Source organism: Enoplosus armatus, chromosome 10, assembly GCF_043641665.1.
Source record: "Enoplosus armatus isolate fEnoArm2 chromosome 10, fEnoArm2.hap1, whole genome shotgun sequence".
In the NCBI taxonomy this organism is placed as follows: Eukaryota; Metazoa; Chordata; class Actinopteri; order Centrarchiformes; family Enoplosidae; genus Enoplosus; species Enoplosus armatus.
Window position 1 is genome coordinate 13,936,451 of NC_092189.1, and position 24,469 is coordinate 13,960,919.

The 24,469-nt window shown below is 42.0% G+C and overlaps 2 protein-coding genes across 2 annotated transcripts; one reads left to right on the forward strand and one right to left on the reverse strand.

The window, feature by feature from the left end:
• Nucleotides 1-2,144: 2,144 nt before the first annotated feature.
• map1lc3cl (microtubule-associated protein 1 light chain 3 gamma, like) lies at nt 2,145-2,930 on the forward strand. Its single transcript, XM_070912810.1, has 4 exons — nt 2,145-2,223; nt 2,325-2,380; nt 2,500-2,606; nt 2,741-2,930. The coding sequence occupies exons 1-4, from the start codon at nt 2,166-2,168 to the stop codon at nt 2,928-2,930; spliced, it is 411 nt and encodes a 136-aa protein (XP_070768911.1). The 5' UTR covers nt 2,145-2,165.
• Nucleotides 2,931-6,376: 3,446 nt separating this feature from the next.
• On the reverse strand, nt 6,377-20,305 carry ehd1a (EH-domain containing 1a). Its single transcript, XM_070912809.1, has 6 exons — nt 19,732-20,305; nt 14,818-14,915; nt 10,170-10,411; nt 9,437-9,607; nt 7,975-8,139; nt 6,377-7,652 (listed from the first exon to the last, which is right to left on the reverse strand). The coding sequence occupies exons 1-6, from the start codon at nt 20,118-20,120 to the stop codon at nt 7,119-7,121; spliced, it is 1,599 nt and encodes a 532-aa protein (XP_070768910.1). The 5' UTR covers nt 20,121-20,305; the 3' UTR covers nt 6,377-7,118.
• Between the last annotated feature and the right edge of the window lie 4,164 nt (nt 20,306-24,469).

Consider the following 24,469-nt stretch of genomic DNA (forward strand, 5'->3'; position numbering starts at 1 on the left):
CAGGATGCCGGAAGACAAATAACCACATTCCCACAGTGTTCCCATAGAGCTGGTGACCTCAACGTGCCCTGTAGTATATTTGAATCACCAGTGGTATCTTTATGTGGTAAAGTTTCTGCAGGATATTATAGTTTGGATGTGGATATGTAGTCTTTAGTATCCAGGGGCCCCCAAACCCCCAACTGTTGTTAGGGAACAGGACTTTTTCACAGAAGACATTTTGTCACAGGAGCTAAAGCACGGGTGTAAATAATAAAATTCATGATGGCTGAATTCCATTTAGCTGTTTCAGTTTCAGGGTCCTGGTATTGTGCATGCTGGCTCATTGTCACACTGTCATGGCTTACTGGACCTTTGTTATTTTACTTTATGTCGTGCTCACATGGTGCATAATCCCAAATAAAATTGTCCTTAATCAAATTACAACCAAACTAACTGACACACCGTAAACATGGGGTGTGTATTAATCCAGGATAGCAGTGCAGTCTGCTGCTTGCACGAGACTTGGACGTGAAAGGGCGCGTGCAGTGTGCAGAGGGTGGCAGCTTGGCCGGGCAGTGGGCCAGTAGAGGCCCTCTAACAGGTGAATCCGCCCATCCCTATGAAATGTGAGCTTTCTGTTACTTTGGTGGATACAAACATGATGACAATTGCATTTATATTCTTTTGAATGTACTTCATACAAGTCATACCATTCTTGAATATCAAAATGTCCACAAGTTTAAAAAGTATACAATCTTCAATTTGAATAAAGAGGATTATTCAGGTTTTATCAACTAGACTCACTCACGGTGAAGAAATGTAATACTACTGGTGTTGATATGCCAATCATGTATCTGCACTCAGGGTGTTTGACAGGTGCAGTGCACTTTGCTCTAGTGCCACCTCTCAACCAGCAGAGGGTGATCTTCACCTGCAGAGCAACAGAGCATCTGGGCCTGATTATGTCTCCACAGGCTGGTTGCTCCCAAACTACAACCTGACTGCACTTCAAGAACAGGATGTTTTCTGTATCTGAGTTAAACTACATTTACACAAAATATGACAAAATATGAGAAACCCGGCCGTATAAATCAGGACAATTCAACAGCACCACAAACTAACTACAGCCTCCAAAATGACCAAACAGTAGAATCTCTAAAACAGGACTAGGACCCTGAAACTGAAGCAGCTAAATGGAATTTAGCCATCATGAATTGTATTATTTACAACTGTGCTTTTCTCACTGTGACATATCAAAATGTCTCCTGTGAAAAAGGCCTGTCAGTGCTCGCCAGGCGGCGTTCTCTTGTGCTCAGTGACACAGAACCTTTTCTTTTCTAAGTGCAGTAAATCTGTGAATAAGGAGTCAGTAGTAACAGTAGATAAAACAGAAAAACAAGATACTGCATGGACGAAAAGTGGAAAGATATTCACATCCCATTTGCTGCCGTTTGGAGATCCTGCACCTGTAACAAACCCAGTATTGAAACCTCCACGTCAACAGGAGAACACATACTCCAGTGCCTGTCACTATTGATCATTGTCAGACACTCAAACTGGAGTGGGACACGATGAACAGCTGTAATGTGGCCAGCATGGCTGTCAGACGGTGAGGTCAAAGGTCAGGAATTAACAAAACGTGTATGTGTTGGTCGAATTCAGAGCAATCAAAGCTCATGATAAAGGTGGCACCAGGTTTGGATCCAGGTTCCTCTGGAGTCCCCCCCCCCCCCCCCCTTTGTCTGGATCTTTAGCATCATGTGTTGTTTATGCTCTTCACATGGTGAGACGCCCTCGTTACACTCCTCTCTGCGTGAATGTGTACGTGACAGCAGCACCAATATTACAAGTAGACGTGAGAATGCCCTGTGAGATAACCAGTATGTGTGAATCAGGTTTGAACCAGTGATGAGGGCAGGAGCACACAAACACACACATATACAGATGCACCCATGCGTCCACACACTGCCCACCAGGATGAGGAGTGTGTCTTTGTTTGTTATTGGTGTCACATTTTCGACTCCTCCCCAGCTCCGTCTCCTATAAAACAGCAGTTTTCAGAGCAGCTCATTGGGGTTTGCTAACTTCCACCCGAGGGGACTTCACCGTCAGCCTGGGCCAAGACCGCCACGCCACCTCCATCACCGCTGGTCTCTGCAAACTGCCCCAAGCAACAAACAAACATGGCTCCTTTTGAGAAATCCATGGAGATGATGCCCTTCAAGCAGAGGAAATGCCTCGGTACGGCGCATTTTCTGTTGATTCTTTGCTATAATTGCTACTTGCATCAACAATGTTTGGATGCTGGTTTTAAAAGTGTAAAATGTTTATTTTCTTTTTAGAAACAAGAAAAGATGAAGTGTGCAGCATTCGGTCTAAATTCCCCAACAAATTGCCTGTGAGTTGCTTTTTTGCATTCTGGTATTTTACAAATGTGATGCATGTAATCACCAGTGTTACTCTTTATATTGTGTGTGACGCGCAGCCAGCTGATCCCAGATGTGTTTTTGTGTTCAGGTGATTGTTGAACGTTACATCCGTGAAAAGACTCTCCCCCTGTTGGACAAAACAAAGTTCCTGGTTCCCTTCGAGCTCACCTTGGGTCAGTTCCTCTGCCTGCTCAGGTAACTGTGTGCTTGTAGAATCTCAGCCAGCTTGTTTTTGCCTCCATCATCTTCTCCGCTCCTTTGTCTTAACAATCTGTTGTTTTCCATCCTTTCTCCGCCTCTACGACTGTCTCTTCCTTTCTTTCTGTTAGGAATAAGATAGCCTTGGACTCCACCCAGGCTCTGTTCCTCCTGGTGGCAGAGAAGAGCATGTCCTGCATGTCCTCCAGTATGGGGGAGGTTTATTCCCGCCACAGTGACACCGACGGCTTCCTCTACATCACCTACGCCTCGCAGGAGATGTTCGGAGCACCTCAACCAGCAGCCAGGCCGCCCTGCTGAGCCGGAAGCAGATCAAATGAACTGAACCCGGACCGACTATGGTGACACCGCACCACTAAACTGGAAACAAAAGGACAAACTGAGCCAAGCCAAGACTGTTTTTTTAGCCCCAAACTGCATATCAGCCTACCTCATGAACCTCTCTTCAGAAAATCACCCCCCCTCCCCTTTTCATGCTCTGCCACCTCAGCTAGGTGGACGAGACCCACCCTGATGATGTCTTTGTTTTAGACTGATTGATTGGTTGATTGGCTAACTGGCAGATTTATCTTGTACACTGGTCAAGAAGATGCAACAGACTCTGAGTGTTGTGGTTGTCCTCTGTTGCTCCAAAATCTTTATTATAAATATTAAAATTATATTTTTTTGCCTGTTATATGTCTTTACAGGTCACACTTGCCCTTCAGTTATCCCAAAAACGCCGAGCTTCAATGCAAACGAGCCTATTTTCACATTGCTGTAATGCCAGTTCAGTGTTAAACCACCACCAACATCTCCTCCACACTACACACGGGGTCAACATCTTGCTGGTAATCAGACTCCTTCTTAGCACTTATCTCCCCTTCCTCCTCTCCTTTCTTTGATCGCCTCTTCATCCTTGCCTTCCCTTAAAAATGTGAAACTGTGCTCCGGACTCTTGCGGCACTCGGTGTAAACATGGATGTCAATTTAATGCTGCTCTGATTAGTTCTGCATCCAGCTGTCAGTATGTCAAAAAATAAATTCTCGTCCTTTTAATTCATTGACTTTGTGTGATATTTGGGGTTTATAAGAGATATTGTGCTGAAAGTTATGGGGTAACAGCATGATGCACTATGAACTGGTGGCCATGTTTGTTTTGTTAAATGCTGCTAAAATAGTCCCTTCAAAATGTCAGCCAGCTTTTCACGTAACAGCTGTGATTTTTAGCTTGAACTCCAGATGTTTTGAGGTCGTTGAATGGAGTTAAGCGTTTTGTAAAACCACAGAGAAACTGTTTAATCCTTCACGTTGAATTAAAAGATCAAAAGCATCCAAAATAGACATTGTTTCATAACCTGTTTGGGGCTTTTTGTGATGGTTAAGGATCTACTATATTAACCACAGTCGAATCCATGGGTGTGTTACACTTGAAATCCAGTGATTTCCTTGTGTACTATGTACTATATGTACTATATGTACTGCACACACACACACACACAAACACACACACACACACACAGGTGCCTAATTCCTCACCTGCCTCTGAGAAGCAGCACGCCCTCCACATGACTGTGTTATATAAACCCGACCTAGTCAACTATCTGCAGGGGTCAGTGTGTCACAGGGCCAGAGGGATTATTTTTAGAGATACAGTAGAAAGGACAAAACACAGAGAGACAGAGTCACATGAAAAACAAAGAAACAGAAGCAGAAAAACAGGGGAAAGCTGCTCTCCATAAACAGAGGAAGAAAAAGAGGGAAGAGGGGGAAAAAGAGACGGGGGAAAATAGCGACACCCTAATAGAGGAAGACAGGAAAAAGGAAACACTGTATAGGAGAGATATACAGCGGGGGAGAGAGCCAGCTATCCAAACACACAGTGTACAGAAACACAATCATAGATCCTCTCACTTCACACCACTGTGGGCATTCCAGCAGCTCTCTGTCATTATGTTATCATACCAGAACAAGAGGAACGCTGCAAGCTACTGCAAGCTGTAAACTGTCTGTTTTGACCACAGAGCAGTTTCAGTTTGCAAAACTCTAAATAAAAAGCTTTACTCGTCATTTTGGCCTCAAAATCTCCTGAATTATGCAGTGAATATAGGTCATGTAGTCTGGAATCTGGCTTTACACTTAAGTGAAACCTAACCCCCACCCCTTTGTTTTTATTCAATATACTACAGTACTACTGTGATACTGGAAAGCATATAACATTAAACTACAATTACACTACAGCAACAGACAGTCAACACATTACTGTGTTTCTAAACACATTTATTTAGTTGGAATATCAGGATATATTGTGATTGTCAGTATTTATCCATTTTGTTTTATTTGTAATCTACTGTGTATCTGTCATTATATTTCTTGTTATGATATATTTATTGCTGTTATATAATCAATTTTACATGATCCTTAGCTATGGTCTCAGTTGTCTACATCAGTAAATCAACCTGTGGATCAGAACCACACAGGGCGCCAAAAGGAAAAACTGAGGGATCTCCAGATTTACACAAAATAATGTATATTTTTACTTTAAGGCATCAAAAATCCTTCAATTGAAACAATCCAAGAAAGAGAATCTCTTTGACTGAACTGCTTACAACTTGTGTCCAGACTGAGGCCATAACCTGCAATGAGGGGGTCACAAATATACTTTATTTTTAAGGAGTTACTATTTATGACACCATCGATTATCAACAGGACACAACCACACATAATGGTTCTAAGCTGCACCCACGATACCTGCAATAACTTGTCAAGACACAAGAGAGCGCCTCTGGACTTAATCAAAGCTGAAATCTGCCACTGTGGTTGAATAAAACAGCTGGTGAACGTCATATGTATCTGACGCTGACTGATAATCTGGTGAGTCAGTGTGCAGAATCTCAGTGAGTCTCCATGGAGGCTGTGTGTGCTGATGAGGGAGAGACTCATGACTCTGAGCGGAGCCTGAAAATGAAACATATCATTGTGTTTTTAAGGAGGAGGACCGGTGCTCTCGACTGTGATTCAGGGCGTCGACACATAAATGAAAAACAACCAGGTGATGTTGAGGCTTGATAGATATAGAATGTGGAAGAATGTAAACACACGAGCAGACAGTGAAAGATAAAGTATGGGAATGTGTTTATGTAATTCTTGGTCTTTAGTTCTCCCTCTAGTTCACATGGGAAAAACATACCATTGCTTCAAATTTACTACCAACCGTTGAGGTGCATCTGATTTACATTTCAGTTTCTAATACCTACATCCTATTTGAATTATGCAAACAGACCTCAGAGCAGATTCAGACCTCTTCAAGTTATTCAGTAGTAAACGATGTGAATGAAAAGTTATAAGCAGCAAACTTCATCTCCATTTACACTCAAATGTGACTTTAATAAAGATAAAGCTTCCTGTCTGACTGTTTATGATTTGTGCTCGTCTCCTTGAGCCTGGACTGAATTTGTGACTTTGTAAATTGTCTCCACATGTCCTCGAAGTGCTCCAGAGAATGTCACAAGTGTCTGCCACCACCACTGTTTTCAATTTGCCCTCAGAAATATGCAGAGGCGACTCCTGTCATGGGCAAATGGCCTTATATGTCCTGCGGCAGTGCTGACTGTGGCTCTTTCTGTCCTGCAGAGGGCAGTAGACTGCATTGAAACTACCAAAAACTTCAAAACAAAAGTCAGTCTCTGGATGACCTCTGGGTGACACAGTCCTTGACAGGAGCCTCAATGACAAATGACTACAAATTAAAAAGCACTCAGATTCAGTTCAGATGTATTGAGCAATATATTTTATTTGATTACGGTTTTAATCTAGCGGCTTTTCCAGTGAAACTCTCTCCTGTAACTCAAACATCGGATGAACTCAGATCAATGTTACGCATCACAGAAAGATTCAATAAAAATCCACATAACCACGTGTCAGATGGTACAGTGTTCCTTTTTATTTATCTGGCAAAATAATAAAAAGGGAAGCATTTGGAAAGAGTCAAAGTTAACAGTCAGGAAATACAAAAATATAGATAAAACAATTCTAACAGCTGTTTTGATTTATTTCCCCTTGCTCTCTCCAAATGGAAAAAAAAAACTATATTTCTTTGGATCAACATATAATAATATGGACTGGATACTTATAAGACATCTTTTACTCCATGTTCAGCTCCATCATGCAGCCTCCAACTACCCATCAGTTCATGATCCAGTAATGTCCTTTCATCAGTTTGCAAATCACCCCCCACCCTCCCCCTGTTTATTTCTAATAGATATCTAATGCACAAAGATGGACCTCCCCTCCCTCCTACCTCCCCCCTGAACCCCTCCAGTCTCTCTCTGGTGAAAAAGATCACAGCGACACCTCCTCGTGGTGCGTCAGGAAGCCTGGAGACTCGCAGCTTGATGGAGGATGATGCTGTTCATGCTTGTGGTTGGACTTTTGTCTGGAGAGTCCTAAACATGATGCAAAGCACTGACACGGCTGGTCTCCAGGCTACACCCCCACCTCCCCTCTCCTCTAGGCCTCCAGGGCTGTCCCGCGTTTGGACGGGGGCACCAGGTGTTCGGGCAGCGTGGGTGGCAGCTCGTGGCCCTCCAGCTTCACCTTGATGAGATGGTTGGCCAGGGCGAACTCCTCATCATCGAGGAGGCCATCTTTATCCACGTCTGCTAGCTTCCAGATCTTTCCCAGGACCGTGTTGGGCAGCTTGGACTTCAGCATCTCCTTCTTGGCTGCACCGCCGGACACTTTGCCGTTGATGGGAGAGAGGGTGTAGAAGATCTCGTCATATGTAGGCTTGTCGCGACCCACCACCCACTCCAGCTCATCGATACCTTCGCTGGCACCCTCTCCATAGCCATGACCAAAGGGACCGCTCATGGTTCCCTCAAAGGCCCCACCCTTGACAGACTGGCTGGGCATGGCGGCCTCTTCCTGGCGCACCAGGGCCATGAGACGGGCGATGTCGTTGGCAAGCATGTCCTCCACCGTCTCCAGCAGCTTGGGCTTCAGCGTTGCAAACTTAGAGAAGTCCTGGCCGTTCAGCAGCTCCTGTAGAGATTGGGGGGTTGAGAGAAAACAGGAATTGGTGATAGAAATAGATCAGTCTTCAGTGGCTACCAATGGGAGCAGCATACAAGAAGCAGGATTTCCTGACAAACCAGGAAAAATAAATCTCATCCCCGTCCCGGCCCATCCTGGAGGGCAAGGGCAGGAAAGAAGGGCAAAGATGTGAAGAGAGTAAAGGTTGGGAGGTCATTCTACTCTGAACCGTTTGTTTTGTAACATTGTATATCACACGCCAAAAATAAAGTCAAAGTTGTTATTTCATCAAATATGTACTCTGAAAAAAAAACCTCACAGTTTATCTCACCTGCATCTTGGCGAGGTTGGGGAAGTCTCCAGGTGAGATCTGGTGCTCCTTCTCAATCCGATGGTAGATCTCTCCCAGGTTGGATATCAGCTCCTTCTTTTTGGAATCCTTTCCAAACACACTCGGCATGTCCTTTTTCAGAGAGCTGATAATGTAAGCGTGCACCTGGACACCATAAAAGAAGTAGGACACATTTTGAGTGATTATTAAGCTGTGCTTTTGTGGGGAGTTTGATGGATTTGACCCTGTAGTTTAGTAGACAGAGAGAGACTTGGCTGGAATCACTCTAACATCTAAATCAGAGTCTTTCCGATGCTACTAAAGAAAAGACTTCAACTCACACATTTACCCCTCCACTGAAAAATGTGTTTTGCTTATTGTGACTTCATTTGGCTGTTTGAGCTTCACTGTGCAGAGTTTGACACTAGAAGGCTGTTTTCACAGAGTGAAAGTTTAAGACATGTTCGTACAATTTTGTGACATCCTAAACTTTTCAAATGAACAATATTTGCATATTTGTATTTTTTGGTGAGGCAGAAGGAGTAGATGCGATTTTTCAAGTTAATCAAACATTTTGTGGAAAATCCATATCAGACACTAATCATTATTCAAAGCAGAGTATTCTCATATTTCTTAAAACATGAAGGGATTTTTAAAGTTGGGAATTTACGAATTAAACATATAGACATATGTTAGCAGAAATAACAAATAACCCCTCTTCTCTTTTTGTAAGTGTTACAAGGTTAATCAGATTCCTTTAATCTGTACTCGATTGTACTCACTTCTGCCTCTGGTTAGTTAAGAAACTAAAAACTAACAAAGTTGCGTAAAATAGGAATGTTTTTGAGTAATTGTGGGGTGGAGGACAGTGACAGGATAGTGGTGAGAGATGAGAAAGAAAGAGTGAAAATAAGATGCAGCTTTTTAATCAGCAGCATGCTTCTATGAGTAGAAATGTTAGTCAGTCTGCCACTTTAGTCCTGATAGAAATATCTCAACAGTTATTGTACATTCAGGCTCCCCAGAGGATGGATCTTACTGACTTTGGAGACCCCCTGACTTCACACCTCTGTGGCTTTGAATGAAATGTCAAACAAATTTTAAATGTGGTACACACACTCATGTTCCCATCAGGATGATGATAATAACTTTGGTGATCACCTGACTTTTCATCTAGCCCCATCATCAGGTCAAAATGTGAATTTGTCATGATTTTCTTTTTGACCTGCAGAATGAATGATATTCCCCTCAGCCTCATTTGTACTTTGTGTTTTGCAAATGCTAGCACACTAACAGCCTAAAATAAGACAGTGAACATGGCGATACTGCTAAACATCAGTATGCACCAGCAACATCACTGTGAGCATGTTAGCATGCTGATGTTAGCCTTCAGCTCAAAACACCGCTGTGCCTCACAGAGCTGCTAGCACGGCTGTAGACTCTTAGTCTTGTTAATACTGACCTTGGCGAGGCGTGCTCGTTTGATGAGGTCATTGAGTTTGCGTAGTGCTGCGTTACGTGGCAACGACTGGATGTCCAAGAACAGGTCCTGCTCCTCTGCCTCAAACAACTTCCTGTTGTCTGGGACCAACAGGGGCTGGGCCCAGAACGACCCGATGTACACGCGCACCACCTGGAACAAAGTTTGCACAAGTTAGTCTCCACCGTTCATCAGGTTGCACTTTACTGCCCAAGCAGACACAAAAATACGTTTCTATACTCAAAACAGACATATGGTATGTGTGACAGTGCAATAAAGGATTGTGAGGTTGACAGTGAAGCAACAAACATTACATAACATTTTAAAAATGTACGTATGTGTTCTGTCCTTCACATCCTGTAGAGAGGCTTCACAATACAATGCACTCTCAAAGTCAATGAATAATCCTCTACTTGATCCAAAGGTTTCTCTGGGATTGGTTTATGAATATGGCCTCGGATCAAACATTAACTAAACAGTCAGGGAAAAGTCATAAGACAAGCTGGATCACAGGGTATCAGGTAGTGCATAGGGTGCGAGACAGATGGTATAAAAACTTCACTTTCATTACATTCATATATTACATTTTCTTGTGTTTTTTGTTATAAAACATTAGCTGAAATCATCTTTAAATCTGTCACCGCATCCTTGGAAAAGTCATCTGACCTCTGTCAAGACTTACCCAAGATTGAATTGAAAAACAAATGCTTCTTACCTCAGGCGTGTTGATGATTTTTCCCAAAGACCACATCAGCGCTCCATAGACCCTCATCAGCTGCTGAGTGCTGATCTGGTCCGCCTTGTTCAGCACGACGCGCATTTTGTCCTCGTGGTTCTTGAGAGCTCGGATCACCTCTGAGAACTCGTCCGAGATGTCCAGCTTGTGGGCGTCGAACAGGAGGATGATGCGGTCCACGCGCTCTGCAAACCACTCCAGCACCGCGGCAAAGTCGTAACCTGGAGAGTAGAAAAGAGGGTCAAGTCAAGTTTATTTGTATAGCCAAATATCACATATTTGCCTCAGTGGCTTTACAGTCTGTACAACATACAACACCCTCTGTCCTTTGGATTCCCCAAAAAAGAAACCCTTTTACAAAATGGAGGAAACCTCTAGAAGAGCAACAAAGGAGGGATCTCTCTCCCAGGACCGACAGACAGACATGCAATAGATGACGTGTGTACAGAATAGACCAACATAACAAAATTACAGTATGGACCATCAGGATATCATGCATAATGAGGAGGCCGGCTGTTACAAGATGGGATCTGCACAGACACTGTTGTGCCCCCTAATGACTCGCACTATAGCCCTGTTACTGGCTTTATTTACAGTCGATTCATTGGATTTTCCCCCACTCTGAACTAACTGACTGACTGACTGACTCAAGGTCAGAATAACATGAAATCTTTATTTAGGCTGGAAACAACTGTCTTTTCCAAGTGCTGCACAACTGTTATACATTGTGGACAGGTAGCATTTGGATTTAGCTTGCCGTATAAGTCAACTACTATGTCTAAACATTTACTAGTATTTTGAGTACCAGTGGATTTTTGAGGCCAATACTGATCAATATTTGGAAGTTTAAAAACTCTACACCAACAAATAATACACCAAGCATACTGATGTGGAGAAATACAACAGTTCAACCTGACAAAGAGCTCAATGGCTCGGATCAGTCAATATATTGTGTGTAGGGGCAGGTTTAATTGTGGGTTCTCTGTTCATATTCCAAGTCTTGTTGATCCAATAATGTTTAGATAAGGGCATTCAAGAGGCAGAGCTTTCTCCCCTGGTTACCTATTAACTAGCTTTACTGAGACAGAAGTGAATGAAGCTAAAGACAGTTTGAACCTTTTGGAAAATGTATAGCATGTATCAGCCTCAGACATGAAATGACCTCCATCAGGGAACGTTTTCATCAATGTGCCTTAGAAAAAACAGGCTTGCCAGTAATGAGAGATAAAAAAGGAAAGAAGAGAACAAACATTTGAGATAGACAGTAAATACATGCTATGCAGTGTCAGTTATGACAATAACACCAGAAAGTGTCGAGGCCTGAGCCGGGTTGAGCTACATTACTGCCGAAGTGCAGAAACTCCCTGTACTACTCACTTCCTTTGGTTATTTGAGGACCAACTCAAATTACATAAAACAGGCCTTTTTTCCTTTGCCTGGAGGAGCCGAGGAGGGAGTGAGGAAGAGAGAATTATGGTTTTGATTAGCATCCGTGTGTCATCTGATCAGAGAAGAATGCAGTTGCTCTAAAAGCTCATCTCGGCTGCCGCACAATCAGCGCCAGATCTGCTGCACATGCATTCCAACATGGCTGGCTTTTGTCTGAGTCTGAGCACATGTATACAAAAGAGAGACTGAGAGATACAGTCGTTAGATGGAGAGAAAGGCAAAATGAAACAGCGATATGGATAGATGAAAAGGGAGATGGAGAGACAAGTAAAAAAGGAAAGAGAAAGGGAGAAACAGATGGAGGGGGGAGTAAAAGTGAAAGTACGTGAATGTAATAAGAAATGGACACAGAGGATGGACGCAGGAAAGCACCTTCGGCAAAAAGCAGTTTGTGCCTGCTTGTGCGTATGACGACATGTGGAACTAGAGGGGGATAAAAGGGGAATATCTAAAGTCCAAGATCCCTGTGGGAGCCAGCGGAGGACATTTGTTCAATCTCTCTCAAGTCTGTTTTTAACACACGTGTCAGGCAATCAGACAGAGAGACAGCTGCTCGAGCTTAGACTTACTTATAGCACATAGCATCAACAACTGCTGTGTCTCTACCATATGCATAGACATGCAGGGATACATCTACGCACTCATGACAGATTTGGACCTCACAAAAATGTGCCAATCATTGACAGACGGCAGAGAAGTGGGAAGACCAGGCTGTAGAGTTGTGTGTTACTTTGGCACAAAAGGAATAGTTCAGCATTTCAGGATACCCACTTACTTTCTTGTCTAGAATAGGTTAAAAGACACAGTGAAAAATGTTCATCACAATTTCCCAGAGCACAAAGTGATGACTTCAGATTGCCTCTTTTGTCTGAACAGTCCAAAACCTAAAGATATTCAGTTTACAATAATGTAAGACAATGAAAAGCAACCAAATTCTCACATTTGAGAGTCAGCAATCATCTAATTTTTGACATCTTTGCTTGAAAAATGACTTAAACGACTTATCAATTTGTCACAGATAATTGTCATAATTTTCTGCCTATCAACTACTCGATTAATTGATCAATAGTTTTTAGTTTGCTGAATGGCATTACACATGTCAGTATTCATGGCAAGTCATCAGCACTGACAATGGGAAAGAGGCCAACTAGTTCTGCAAAATGAGTTTCATTATAGTTTTTGTCTCCTCATGGTTCACTAAGGAACAAGCACTGAGCCATACTTGCTGACCTCATCAAAAATGAATCCACAATCAAAGCATTACGCATGAAAAGGCCTGGCCTCTTATGAACAACACAATTTCATTGTTTCTGAACATGAAGCTCTTTTAGACTTATAGTAGACCTTCACACCATACTGACACACACACACACACACACACACACACACACACACACACACACACACACACACACACACACACACACACACACACACACACACACACACACACACACACACACACACACACGTCATGCTTCAGCTGCACAATCAAATCAGACCTGTTTATATATGACACAGTCAGTACAGTATGTGTGGGTAGTACAGTATTGTATCTGTTTATACAGAAACAGTTCAGAGGATAACGTGTGTGTGAGAGTGAGTGGGCTTGAGAAAGACAAAGTGTGTGTGTGTGTGTGTGTGTGTGTGTGTGTGTGTGTGTGTGTGTGTGTGTGTGTGTGTGTGTGTGTGTGTGTCTTCCAGAGTAAGAATGTATAAGTATGTATGTATAGAAACAAAACTGTCTGAGGTATGAGGCATCAGATTTCGTCAGCTCCTCCTCTTTCTGGACAGGTCACCTCGACGTGAGCCAGTCTTTTCATTCATGAGGACACTTCCTGGTGTCTTATCAGATGGCACTAATCTACGCTTGTATGTTTACAGTCGCTTCTTTGGACTTTTCAGTGTTTTCGCCAACCATCCGTACTATTTCCATCTCTCTTACTGCTTCTTATTGAGGCTGCAACTTTTGCCTTCTTGATTAATTGATTTATTGTTTGATCTATAAAATATTGGAAAATGGTCCAAAACTCAGAAATATTCAATTAATAGTGATATATAACAGGGAAAAGCAAAAGTCCTCATATAGAAAAGCTATAACCAAAGAATGTTGGACACTTCTGCTTGGAAAAAAAAGCCTTAAATGATTAATCAATTATGAAAATAGTTGCTGATTAATTTTCTGTTTGACTGAAGCTCTGCTTCTTAATATTTTTTCTCTTTTCCTTCTTGCTGTGTCCCGTGGGAAATCAGACTCAATAATAAAGAGAAGATTTACTGACTGTGTGTCAGTTCTCTGTGGTGGGGGGGGGCAGTCTTGGGAAACTCTCTGCTATGTTTGCCATTTTACTCCACATCCTTTCCCTAGAGTACACAACAACTCTACTGCTTGTATGTGCACTTCCTCTTAAAAAGGGGCTCAAATCAGGTAGAAAAAGCAGAAGCGGCATTCAGCTGTACTGTTATCTTCTGTCTGTGTTCTGTAGGATCATCAAAAGTAAAAGGAAAACTGTGTATGTGGCAATTCTGAAGTGACCCTGTAGGTCACACAATTGTTGGAGCACATGGAGAAGTGGATAATAATATGAATTGATTTATTTCCACAGAGCACAGGGAAATGAGTCAGATATAAAGTGATAAATGACACAGCACAGCACAAACAGAGAGTACACAGCAACATAGAGGAAATGTTTTTGATTACTTCTGTTAAGTCAGTCAGAAAGAAAAACCAAAAGGTACAGAGACAGGAAATGAACTTCAAAGTGCTTTGCTCGCTCTGCATGCAACTGTCAAGCTGTGAAGGCCTCCATCAGATATACATGACCCGTTTGGTTAGGCTTTAACCTGAGGGCGTTAAGAGTTAAATACGGGTTTGACAGAACTATGAGCTGGATTGCTAGAGTTGACTTTGTTGAGCACATGCCAAACAGAAATACCAGAGAGAGACTTAATGACAGGAAGACTATTTAGGTTGTTTTAAGAATGTTTCCTTTTCATATTTGAACTTGTGATTTCCTGTGGGTATATTTTGCATGTGTGTGAGGCTCTCTGTACTATAGTAGTATTTCGCAGTTTGGGAGCAGAGAGGGTGTGGCTCTGTTAAACAGTAGTAGTACTAGCAAGTAGGTGAGTGAGAGAGTGGGTAAAGTTTAAAGTTTAAAGTTTACGTCAGGCAGACCTCTGCTTATCCGCTGTTTCTCCCCAGACAGGATTCCAGGAGTATCGATGATACTGATGCTCTCCAGGACGGGGTTAGGCATCTGGGCACACATGAACCTGCCAAGAAAATACAGGGATGAGAGAAGGAGCAGCACAGGGCAGAGAGAGAAAGGAAAAGAGAAAGAAAGAGGTAGAGAGGAAGAGACACAAAAACCAGTCGGGTGAGAGTGTTTATACATAACTTTGGCATTAAACAGACATTATTCTGGAGCTGCTCAGTAACAACCTCCATGCTCTCAGGCTCTAACATTAGAGGAATACCTTGCTGGAAAAGATACACAGCTTAAACACAGAGTAGAAGTGGGTGGAAAGAAAGTAATAATAAAATAAAATAATAATGCCAATGACACATATAGACGTGGCACATTTGATGCCTGTTTTAACCTTATGTCTACACCAGGGCTGAAACTAACAATTGTTTTCATCATGATTCATCTACTGATCTATTTGAATAGTTGCCAATTAATTCTCTGGCGGTCGACTAATTGATTAATCGATTAATTGTTTCAGCTCTTGTTGACACTTTGGATCTAGTTTAGTTGTTTTTTTTCCCTACAAAAACAGTGAGACTACGAGATGATATAGTCAGATTTTCCAAACAGTGGGAGGGGGGGGGACTTGCTTGTAGAAGGTCACCACTGATGTAAGGGGAACTCTGGGACAATACATTATAAGTTATGAATTGTGGGCCTGAGTCATTCCCAATCTAACAGAATTCATTACACAATGGTCTCCTTTACACTGGGACACTGGGGTTTAAACTTAAAAAGGGGAGTGTTGCTCTCCAACAGAAATCAAGCCAACACACACACACACTCGCACAAAGACAGACAGATGTACACACTATAAAGCGTGAGAGGATGAGTGGTTTTGCATAAACCCACGGTGTCCCACTCAGGACAAAGAAGGGGATTGTTAAGGAACCCCACAGCTCTGAGCACTACTTCTCGCTCTGCTGCCCTTTCACTCAATCTGAACCGATACTCACACAACATGAGCTCAGAGGCACCGGGTCATAAGACAGGGAGAACCATGCTTTTACATTCCTGCTGTAACCACACTGGGGGCGGGCGGACACACACACACAACACACAACACACACAAACACACACCACAAACCCTAACAGAGATCCCACACCACACGCAGGGAGGAAAAAGGAAAAAATCCAAGGACAATGAACAAGTCAAAGAAGTATGAGAGACGGGAGATCCTATGCATGCTATTACATTACAATAATAGTGACTGCCAAAGATAACAAACATGCAGGATTTTCCGCTCCCTCTCATAGCTGATGGCGTATGATATCCAGTTGGAATTTTGGCCAAGCGTTTCCATTGAACCATCTATCCCTACATTTTCCACACAGAGCTTGTAGGAAAAAATGCTCAGATGAGCTTGAGCTGGAATTCTTAGAAACAGAGGACCCTACCAGGCACGGGGGCCTCAAGAGGCTAGAACTGTCTGACATCCTTCAACGTTTGCTCATGTCGCGATAAAGTGAGAAACCTATCCTCTCTGCGAGGCTGCAGTCCTGGCATGAAGGCCTGGGTTAATATCCCACATCAGACCTCTCATGTGATTGGAGGTCTGGCTCCAGCTTATGGAAGAAGGTCTTCCTCTCTTGCCCCACCTCCTGACCTATGACCTTCCCTCATATCGTAACCTCAACAAGAGGAAACAGGGTGGCTGTCACTAGCACTGGGGATGTGCACAGGGAGGTCACAACTGTGTCACTTTTCCATGTTGGCTTCCTCTAAAATCTTATATGTGTGAATAAATTTTCTCTATATTATATAGACCTATATATACCTATATCACACGTGTCCTCGTGTATTTGTTTGTTATGCCTCTGTAAGGCTGTACATGTACCAACCCCTATCTCAGTAAAGTGCAGAGTCAGTGTCCTGGAATAACAGGCCGTGAGCAGGACAGGACGGAGCTGGACAGGGTAGGCCAGGGTGGGCCAGTGCGGAACTTAAACTTTGCTGACTCTGATTTTACTGACTAATGGCTTACAGGCAGCACAATCACACTGAGGGCCTCTGACTACAGTGGCATTTAACTAGAGGGGAACAAGAGTAACAAAATATGCAGGTTTATCAGGAGGTGGAAGAGAAATACTAATTTTTCGGAAACATGTATGATTTAGGCCTTAGTACAAACCAATGCATGTGCATGGGACGCAATCTGAAACTAGGCTGCCACAAAATAAAAATAATGGAAAAACTGTAAAAATTGGGAAGCTAGTAGTGGGTTTACCAAATGTAAGAGCAAACTGTAGGTGTGTGGATCTCATGACTGATTTCTGTTTACTCTCTTCATAAATAACTGATTATACTGAGGGTAAGTCCTATCTGAGGCTGGTAGTTAAAGGCTAATTTGCAGGTTGAATGACTATGGTTAAAGAGCTACACGGTGGAACTGCCATCATGCTTGTGCGCTCCTCTGACATGGCATTTTCTCCTCCACCTATAAACCAGTCAATTATCAATCTGATCCTTGATATCTCTTGCCTACATTTATGAGTCAAAACACATTCAACCAACCAACAGCTGAAGGCCAACTCTAGATACTTTTGGCCTCCTGAGAGGAAAGTGGAAAACTGGCCCAGTCTAAGCCAAAAACAGCCTGGTTCCAAATGTTCGTCTGGATCTCTGCTTCTTGACAGAAGTTTAATCAACTGTGGGCCTGCTCAAGGCTACGTTCCATCACAACTGATTAATTATATAGTAGCCCTGCGCATAGACAGAGCTGTTCAAACAGGTCACACACCCGCTATTGTCATACACACATATTCTGTAATGTATGATCACCTGAGCATTCCCTAAACCAAGGCATGAGCCTGAATAGAGACTGAATATGCGTCTGAGACAAAGATGCAGACTGAATTCAAGGAGAACCACAAGTCCCATGATATTACAGGACTGTGTCCAACAGTTTGACAAATGATGCTACGATGGACAATAACCTTTGTTTACACACAATCTTATCTGGCTTCCCCTTGAGTCTGTAATAAACTCTAGAGGGGTGAATCGTGCCCCCCCCCCCAACACACACACACACACACACACACACACACACACACACACACACACACACACTTTTAAAGTGTTATCTGAACTGCATGACTTCATGTGTCTGAGTTTGACTGATGCTGTTTGACAGAAGCTTGCACTCATGCAAGATAAGGCAAACACTCCACATAATTGAAGGAAAGGATCTCAATGGATGATGGGAAATAGGCCTAACTGGGGAAATGTCAACATGAGTGTTTGTACTAATACAGCATATGGCGACACAACCCACTTGATAATCTGAAGCTAATACCAGATTAAGATAATGACTGTCCACAAGTTAGTCATTTGTGTATTATTTGTCCGTTTGTTTGGCGGGATATTCCTGTGCAGGGTGACAGCACACTGGCTACTGAGTCAAGAGGGGATATACCCACATCCTCTATAGGAAGTGACACCATCAACAATCGGATGTTAATCATCTGATGTCACAAATCCACACACAATAGATTGCAATTAAGATGCTTTCCCCAAGCATCGTCACACTGGCTCTGACTCATAGCACCTTTAACTCTGACTTTGTTTGAGAGAAGCTCATCTCTTATACACAATGAAACACTGGCAATCTTTCCACTGTCCTACTTAGCGCTCTCTTTATTTAAAAGCACACCAACAACCAAGTTTTCTCCCTAAACTATTTGTTTGTTTGTTTCACTTTCCCTGCTTTTATTTAGCTGTTGCTGCTTTTGTCCGTTGTTTGTCCCACCTGAGCAATAGTTCTGAGTCTTTTTTCTGAGTGAGTTTTTTGCCACTAAGTCTATCATCAAGTTTTTACATTTGACATCAGGCTGAATAACAGACCTAAGTATCACTCACAATGAATCATTAAACTTTGGGAAGTCCTCTGGAAGTTTCCTTAAAATCTGGATCATTAGTCACGTGGATCAGACTCCAATGAGCTGAATGTCCTGACAACCGAACTATTACCTTAGTGAAACACCTGCTGACTCAGTGTAACTATGCTACAAGAAAATAGACAGTCCACCAAAACCTTTAACCCTTTGTGATAAGATTTCATTAGGCCTACTCACAGGTAGGTAACAAGGGAGTTGGCTTGTCGGCTTCTACTGATGAAGTAACACTTATATGACCAGGGGGCACAAAACTTATGGCACAGACATCCGAGGACAAGACAAGGTCAGCTAGTTGCCTAGCAACATCACTTGCAACTATTTCTATGCTCAAGGGGCCACGCTGTGAGGTTGGGACAAAACAATCTGTCACCAGTGACTCTGCCAGGTGCTTTTAGCAAGGAGTGCCTGAAGAAGAGCAAGGTACAATGGTAACTGGCAGGGTTTGGTCCAAAGTAAAAGGACTTCCTTGTCAATGGGACTCAGGTGTTGGAAAGCACCTTGCTGTCCTTTGCTTTGCCATACACAAAGTGGCTCTTCCACCTAACTATTGACACTAAACACCCGCATTCTCTCATGATAGTGAAAGAGGGAAAACTCTCACACACACTTGGCTCTGAGACTGCTGGGGGAGCATTGTGCAACACCGTACTACTGTGAGTTTACTTTGAAAAAGTGTGGTACGTGTAAGGACTTGTAGGGAGGGCATTTAAATCACAGGTGATGTGTTGTTATGACGCGTTTGTTAACACACAGCTGTATTAACTAATGACGCTTCAAGACAAGCGTGGTTGTGGTTGACATGACATACATTCATTTCATTCACACATTACTGAATAAATGTAGGGCTCTAAGTGCTCAGTCCCTATAATCCTAGTGTATTACATTTTTCACATTGCTCAGTGTAAGCTCTTTAATGGGGTCTGGGGACTTGGCAGTGGCTTTACCTGTTGAGGAACGCGTTGCCAAAGGCGTTGAGTTTGCGGAAGGGCTTCTTGGGGTCGACAACCAGAGCATTACCCGGTATCACCCCGTCCTGTTCTCCGTGCATCACCGCGATGAAAGAGTCCGTGGTCGGCTCGGGGCCAATCCGCATACCGGGGAAGTCCTGCTCCATGAGGTGCCGGATAAAGGTGGTTTTTCCGGTAGAGTACTGACCCACCAGGAGGACCATGGGCTTGTTGTCGAAGTCGGCATCTTCGAGTGCAGGGGAGTGGAAGTCGTGGAATCGATACGTGTCCTCCAGCGGGAACAGTTTGGTCCGGTAAAGCCGCCGAAGCCCCTCCGACACGTTCTGAAACAGCTCGGGATCCTTCTTCAAGTTTTTTCTGAACATGATTACTGGTATTTACCCTTAGTTGACACAACTGTGTCGGTCACCCCTTGAATAATTATCTGGTTTAGTGGTGTGGATCTCTCACACCGTCAAGAGAGTAGCTGCCTGCTGGAATGAAGCAACGGCTGGGCGAGGTCTTGGAAGTTTTTGTCCCCACCCTCCTCTTCGCTAGCTAGCCACACACTGCGACTCAGTCATTCAGGGAGGACTCCCTCTTCAGCTGACGTTGGCTAACGTAATATAGCCAGCTACACTCCACCATAAATACTTAGCTTAACGCTAGCTCTAGGTAGCTAGATATCGTCTACTACTACACAACTGTGACTGTAAAACCGTTACAACTCCTCTCAGCGGTTAGCTAACTCGCTTAGCAACCGGCTGTCAGTTGGTGAGCCCCACCAAAGAAGGCTGACACGGATACCGGAACAGTTACACATTTTTTCACAATAAAAGCCTCAACCCCCAATATACAGTTTAATGTCCTGTATGTTTATGCTCCCAACTTTAAATTCCACAATTTATCAGAATTGTCTTTATTTGCAATATTCCTCAGATCAGAATGGCCACAATGATCCATTTATTTTTTTACACAGTAATATTTTGTATTTTTCAGATTGGATGATGTGTATTTTTCACATTTTTCCAATTTGGGAGTTTCTATTTTGAGCTTCAGAAAGGTTTATGGTCTGACTCTGAATTGCTCTTTTGTTTTGAGGGTATCAACAGAATAACATATGGAATTACTTCTTATTATAGTAGCCTAAATAATCATGCATCGATTTTTTATCGTAACCCAAACATCCTCTCACAAAAAAAACAATCTACACTAAGATTGAAAAGATTATTTTACTCCTGTCTGTTGTGGTGCCATTATGACAGTGTGACAGCGTTGTATGTTTCATTTGTTAAGTTTATATCTGATACACTATGTCTTGACCTATGTACACTCAAATGACAGTATCCATTTATTCATGTCAGTGAAACTTCCAGTAACGTTGTACCATTAACATTAAATTATACTTACTATATATATACATATATATACATACACATATATATACATACTCATATGTGGTTTTGGTTTTGGTTTTAATTTCAGATGGCTATATCTAATTATACACAGATATGGTTGCAAATATACCTACATTCATTTTCAGTTTTGTTTTTACTGTACAGTAAAACTCATAGGAAATGTTTACTAAAAGTTTTAGTCATGGTGTATGTATTTTTAGGTTTTAGTTTTACACACACATAAAGCTGTCTCTCCCTCTCTCTCTCTCTCTCTCACACACACACACACACACACACACACACACACACACAATAATAATATACTAATAATGATGAGGTGTTTTCTCTGTACAAATAATACAATAAAGAAACAGAAATACAGTTACACAGGATTTGAGGGATCAGTTTAGTTTTATTGAAAAGAGCAACATGCACAGAAATAAGTATATAGGAAAAACAACAAATAGAAGGCATTACTGTAAACAACCCATTAACTTTTGAAAGTCAAATGTGTGAACTGTAAGCTACAGAGAGTTCCAGCAGCTTTTCGATGACAAGAGGTGTCCCTCCACAGATAACAGCAGCTCCACTGGAGTCCAGAGTTTTTCCATATGGAGATGCTGTTACAGCTGGTGAGACCCACAGAAACAGCACAGCTGACAGCACATGCAGACCATGAGAACGTGGCGGTGGTATTCATTTCACCACAATATCGGTTGCAAAGTTTTCTGCTGACATCTACCATTCGGTGAGACAAATAGATGGTGGTTACTTCAAGTGTTTCGTGTGATTGTTAAAAAACATTTTTCCTTATGTGATAATGTCCATTGGACAATTAAAATGCACATTAATCATGCTCCCCTGGCCTTTGATGGGTCAGGTCCCCAGAAGAAGCCAGGATCATATGATTATTGTTTTAATACCTTTAAACTGTCTGATCCCAGCAATGGTTCAAAGATAAGAATTTCATAATGCTACATATTTTAACTACATAACGCCAGTGTGACAAAAGTGTCACACATATGAAGTCATGCTGCCCTCTTTTGGTCGGGCCTCACTGACTACATGAAATCATTTTACTGCATTTTTTTTTTATCTGGTCCCTCATGTGATAATACCACCCACACCTAATAAAGAGATAGTAAAATATCAGCCACCATAGCAGCATGTCTCTTGATCTTGTCTTTTATAGCTTGTGAGAAACATCTTATGACTCATGACACCAATAAATTCAGGGTCATTCACTCAAGTGCCATCCCAGCAAAAGAATTTTAGCCTAAAGTCCATTAAAATTAATCTTTTACATACTTGCATTGATATAGCTTTGAACACAAGTGATAAACACGAGTGTGCATCATATCCTTGTGTACACCTTCTCTCCTTAGTTTCCCAGAATCTCTCTTAACTTATCCTGACTGAGCTTTGACCCTTAACCCTCTCCTTCTGTAAAAAACAGAGCCATAAAGCAATTTAAGGGTAGTCTAAAGAGACCTTCACCCCTATTATCTCCTTCGACTTTGACCACCCAGTCTTATTTTTCAACAGATAATTCCACTGTGAAAGAGTTATCAGGGCATTCAGAGAATCTGTGAATCTCAGCATTCAAATCAGAATGAATGTGTTTATGATGAAAGAACATTAATATCAAGTCTGGACAGAGAATCTGACTGGTCAGTACTGTGACAAAGAAGAAGTATCATAATTTACACAAGACTTTTGTGATGCATGGTTGACTCTATACTAGTAGACGTCTTCACTCTTACGCTGTTGACAGGAGTTAGATTAACTTCAGTGTCAAAATCCACCTTTAACATCCTGAACAGATTATATTTCAGTCAATCTTAAGATTCCCTTTGAAAACACTTATTATGGTTCATGGTCAGATACAACAGGCACGTAGATTTTAACTCTGTTACTGAAATGAAGTGTGAAAAGTTGATTTTTGCCCCATTAACAGCTGTGCAAATTAATAAAATCATCAACAACCTAATTTACACAATGAAAGCATGTTTGTTGCCTGGCAACCAGGATATTCATTTAGGTTTCACTCATTTCATGATCATTTCACTCATTCCATTTCCTCAATAGCCATTTTGGGTCTCTCTTTACAGCCGTTTATTCCACTTCAAATGAGACGGCAAAATTGCTCAAAGGATGATCTGTGATTGACTTTTTACTGATAAAAGAAAATGACTTCTACTTCCACTAGTTTTCTCGAGTTGCTTGCAGAGTGAGTGTCAATGTTTAATCAATACAAAATACAAAACATATTACATGATAATTTTGGTGTAAATGCAAACTAGAACTGCTCTGTATATGTCCTATAGTCTATAGATTAACTGTAAAATGACATATGATGAAATAAAAGTTTTTTTGATTACTAATGTTCAGTTCATTAGCCACATTAAAATGTATATAAAGAGTTCATACTCACCAAGTAAATACTGCAAATGAGGCTCATTTCAGTCATTAATCCTGTAAGAAAAGTCAGAGAAGTAGAGAACAGAAGTAAAGAATACCTCATGAGGAAGTGTGTCATCATCAAGTGTGAGGAAAAGCAAGCCAAACAAGTAAATGTTAAACAGGAGAGAGAAACTGTTAGTGGGTGAGGAGAGAGGTCAGAAAGAAGTGAGCAGGCTGAGACAGAAGTCTGTCCCAGAGTAATGGTGGATTCGTGGATGAGGGCTGCTTAAGACTGCGTGGGGGGAAGAAAAATTAATCATTACACTTACTGTAAATATGTAACAGACTCTACCTGCCATAAAAGTCAGCAAATTGCATTGTGATTGAACACCCACACAGACACAAGAGGATGGGATAAAATCATACAAGATGGAGAGCAACCAATAAGAGACACCGTCCGGGCTCAAAGCACTTCAAATCAGCCTCCTCACACTTAGGCCTCTTCATTCAGTATGTCATTGCTTTCTGCCTCAGCTGTCACTACATAGAGATATACCTAATGTGGAGCAGCCATAATTATAATTAATTGATTAAATAACAAAATGGAGAGACAATTAATCACAGCTGCATTTGAGCCAGCAGCTTCACTTTAACATTCTGGTGGCATTTGTCATAATGTTTGTATAACACATGTAGAGACAGATACATCCTCACATGTACTCATACACTTCCAGTAATGTCTCTGAAGATGCTACACATAAAAACAAGAATTCCTGCAACACTTGCTGTCTTTGAAAAATGTTTTCTCTCTTCTTTGTGAACTGTCTTTTCATTTCAGATTAAGATTTTGAAATAGCCCCTAAAAGCAATTTTTTTTTATTTTTTAAATCGCTGTTCTCATAGTGTTCTTTTTGACCCATATGAGTTTCCGTACT

What these genes read in the sequence shown, in the direction of transcription:
- map1lc3cl (XM_070912810.1), top strand. Translation starts at nt 2,166, where the DNA reads ATGGCTCCTTTTGAGAAATCCATGGAGATGATGCCCTTCAAGCAGAGG. An exon ending in CAAGCAGAGGAAATGCCTCG is followed by an intron (nt 2,224 to 2,324) that starts GTACGGCGCATT and finishes TTTTCTTTTTAG; the next exon opens with AAACAAGAAAAGATGAAGTG. An exon ending in AATTCCCCAACAAATTGCCT is followed by an intron (nt 2,381 to 2,499) that starts GTGAGTTGCTTT and finishes TTTTGTGTTCAG; the next exon opens with GTGATTGTTGAACGTTACAT.
- ehd1a (XM_070912809.1), bottom strand. Translation starts at nt 20,120, where the DNA reads ATGTTCAGAAAAAACTTGAAGAAGGATCCCGAGCTGTTTCAGAACGTG. An exon ending in GGCAACGCGTTCCTCAACAG is followed by an intron (nt 14,916 to 19,731) that starts GTAAAGCCACTG and finishes TTTTCTTGGCAG; the next exon opens with GTTCATGTGTGCCCAGATGC. An exon ending in AAATCATCAACACGCCTGAG is followed by an intron (nt 9,608 to 10,169) that starts GTAAGAAGCATT and finishes ACTTTGTTCCAG; the next exon opens with GTGGTGCGCGTGTACATCGG.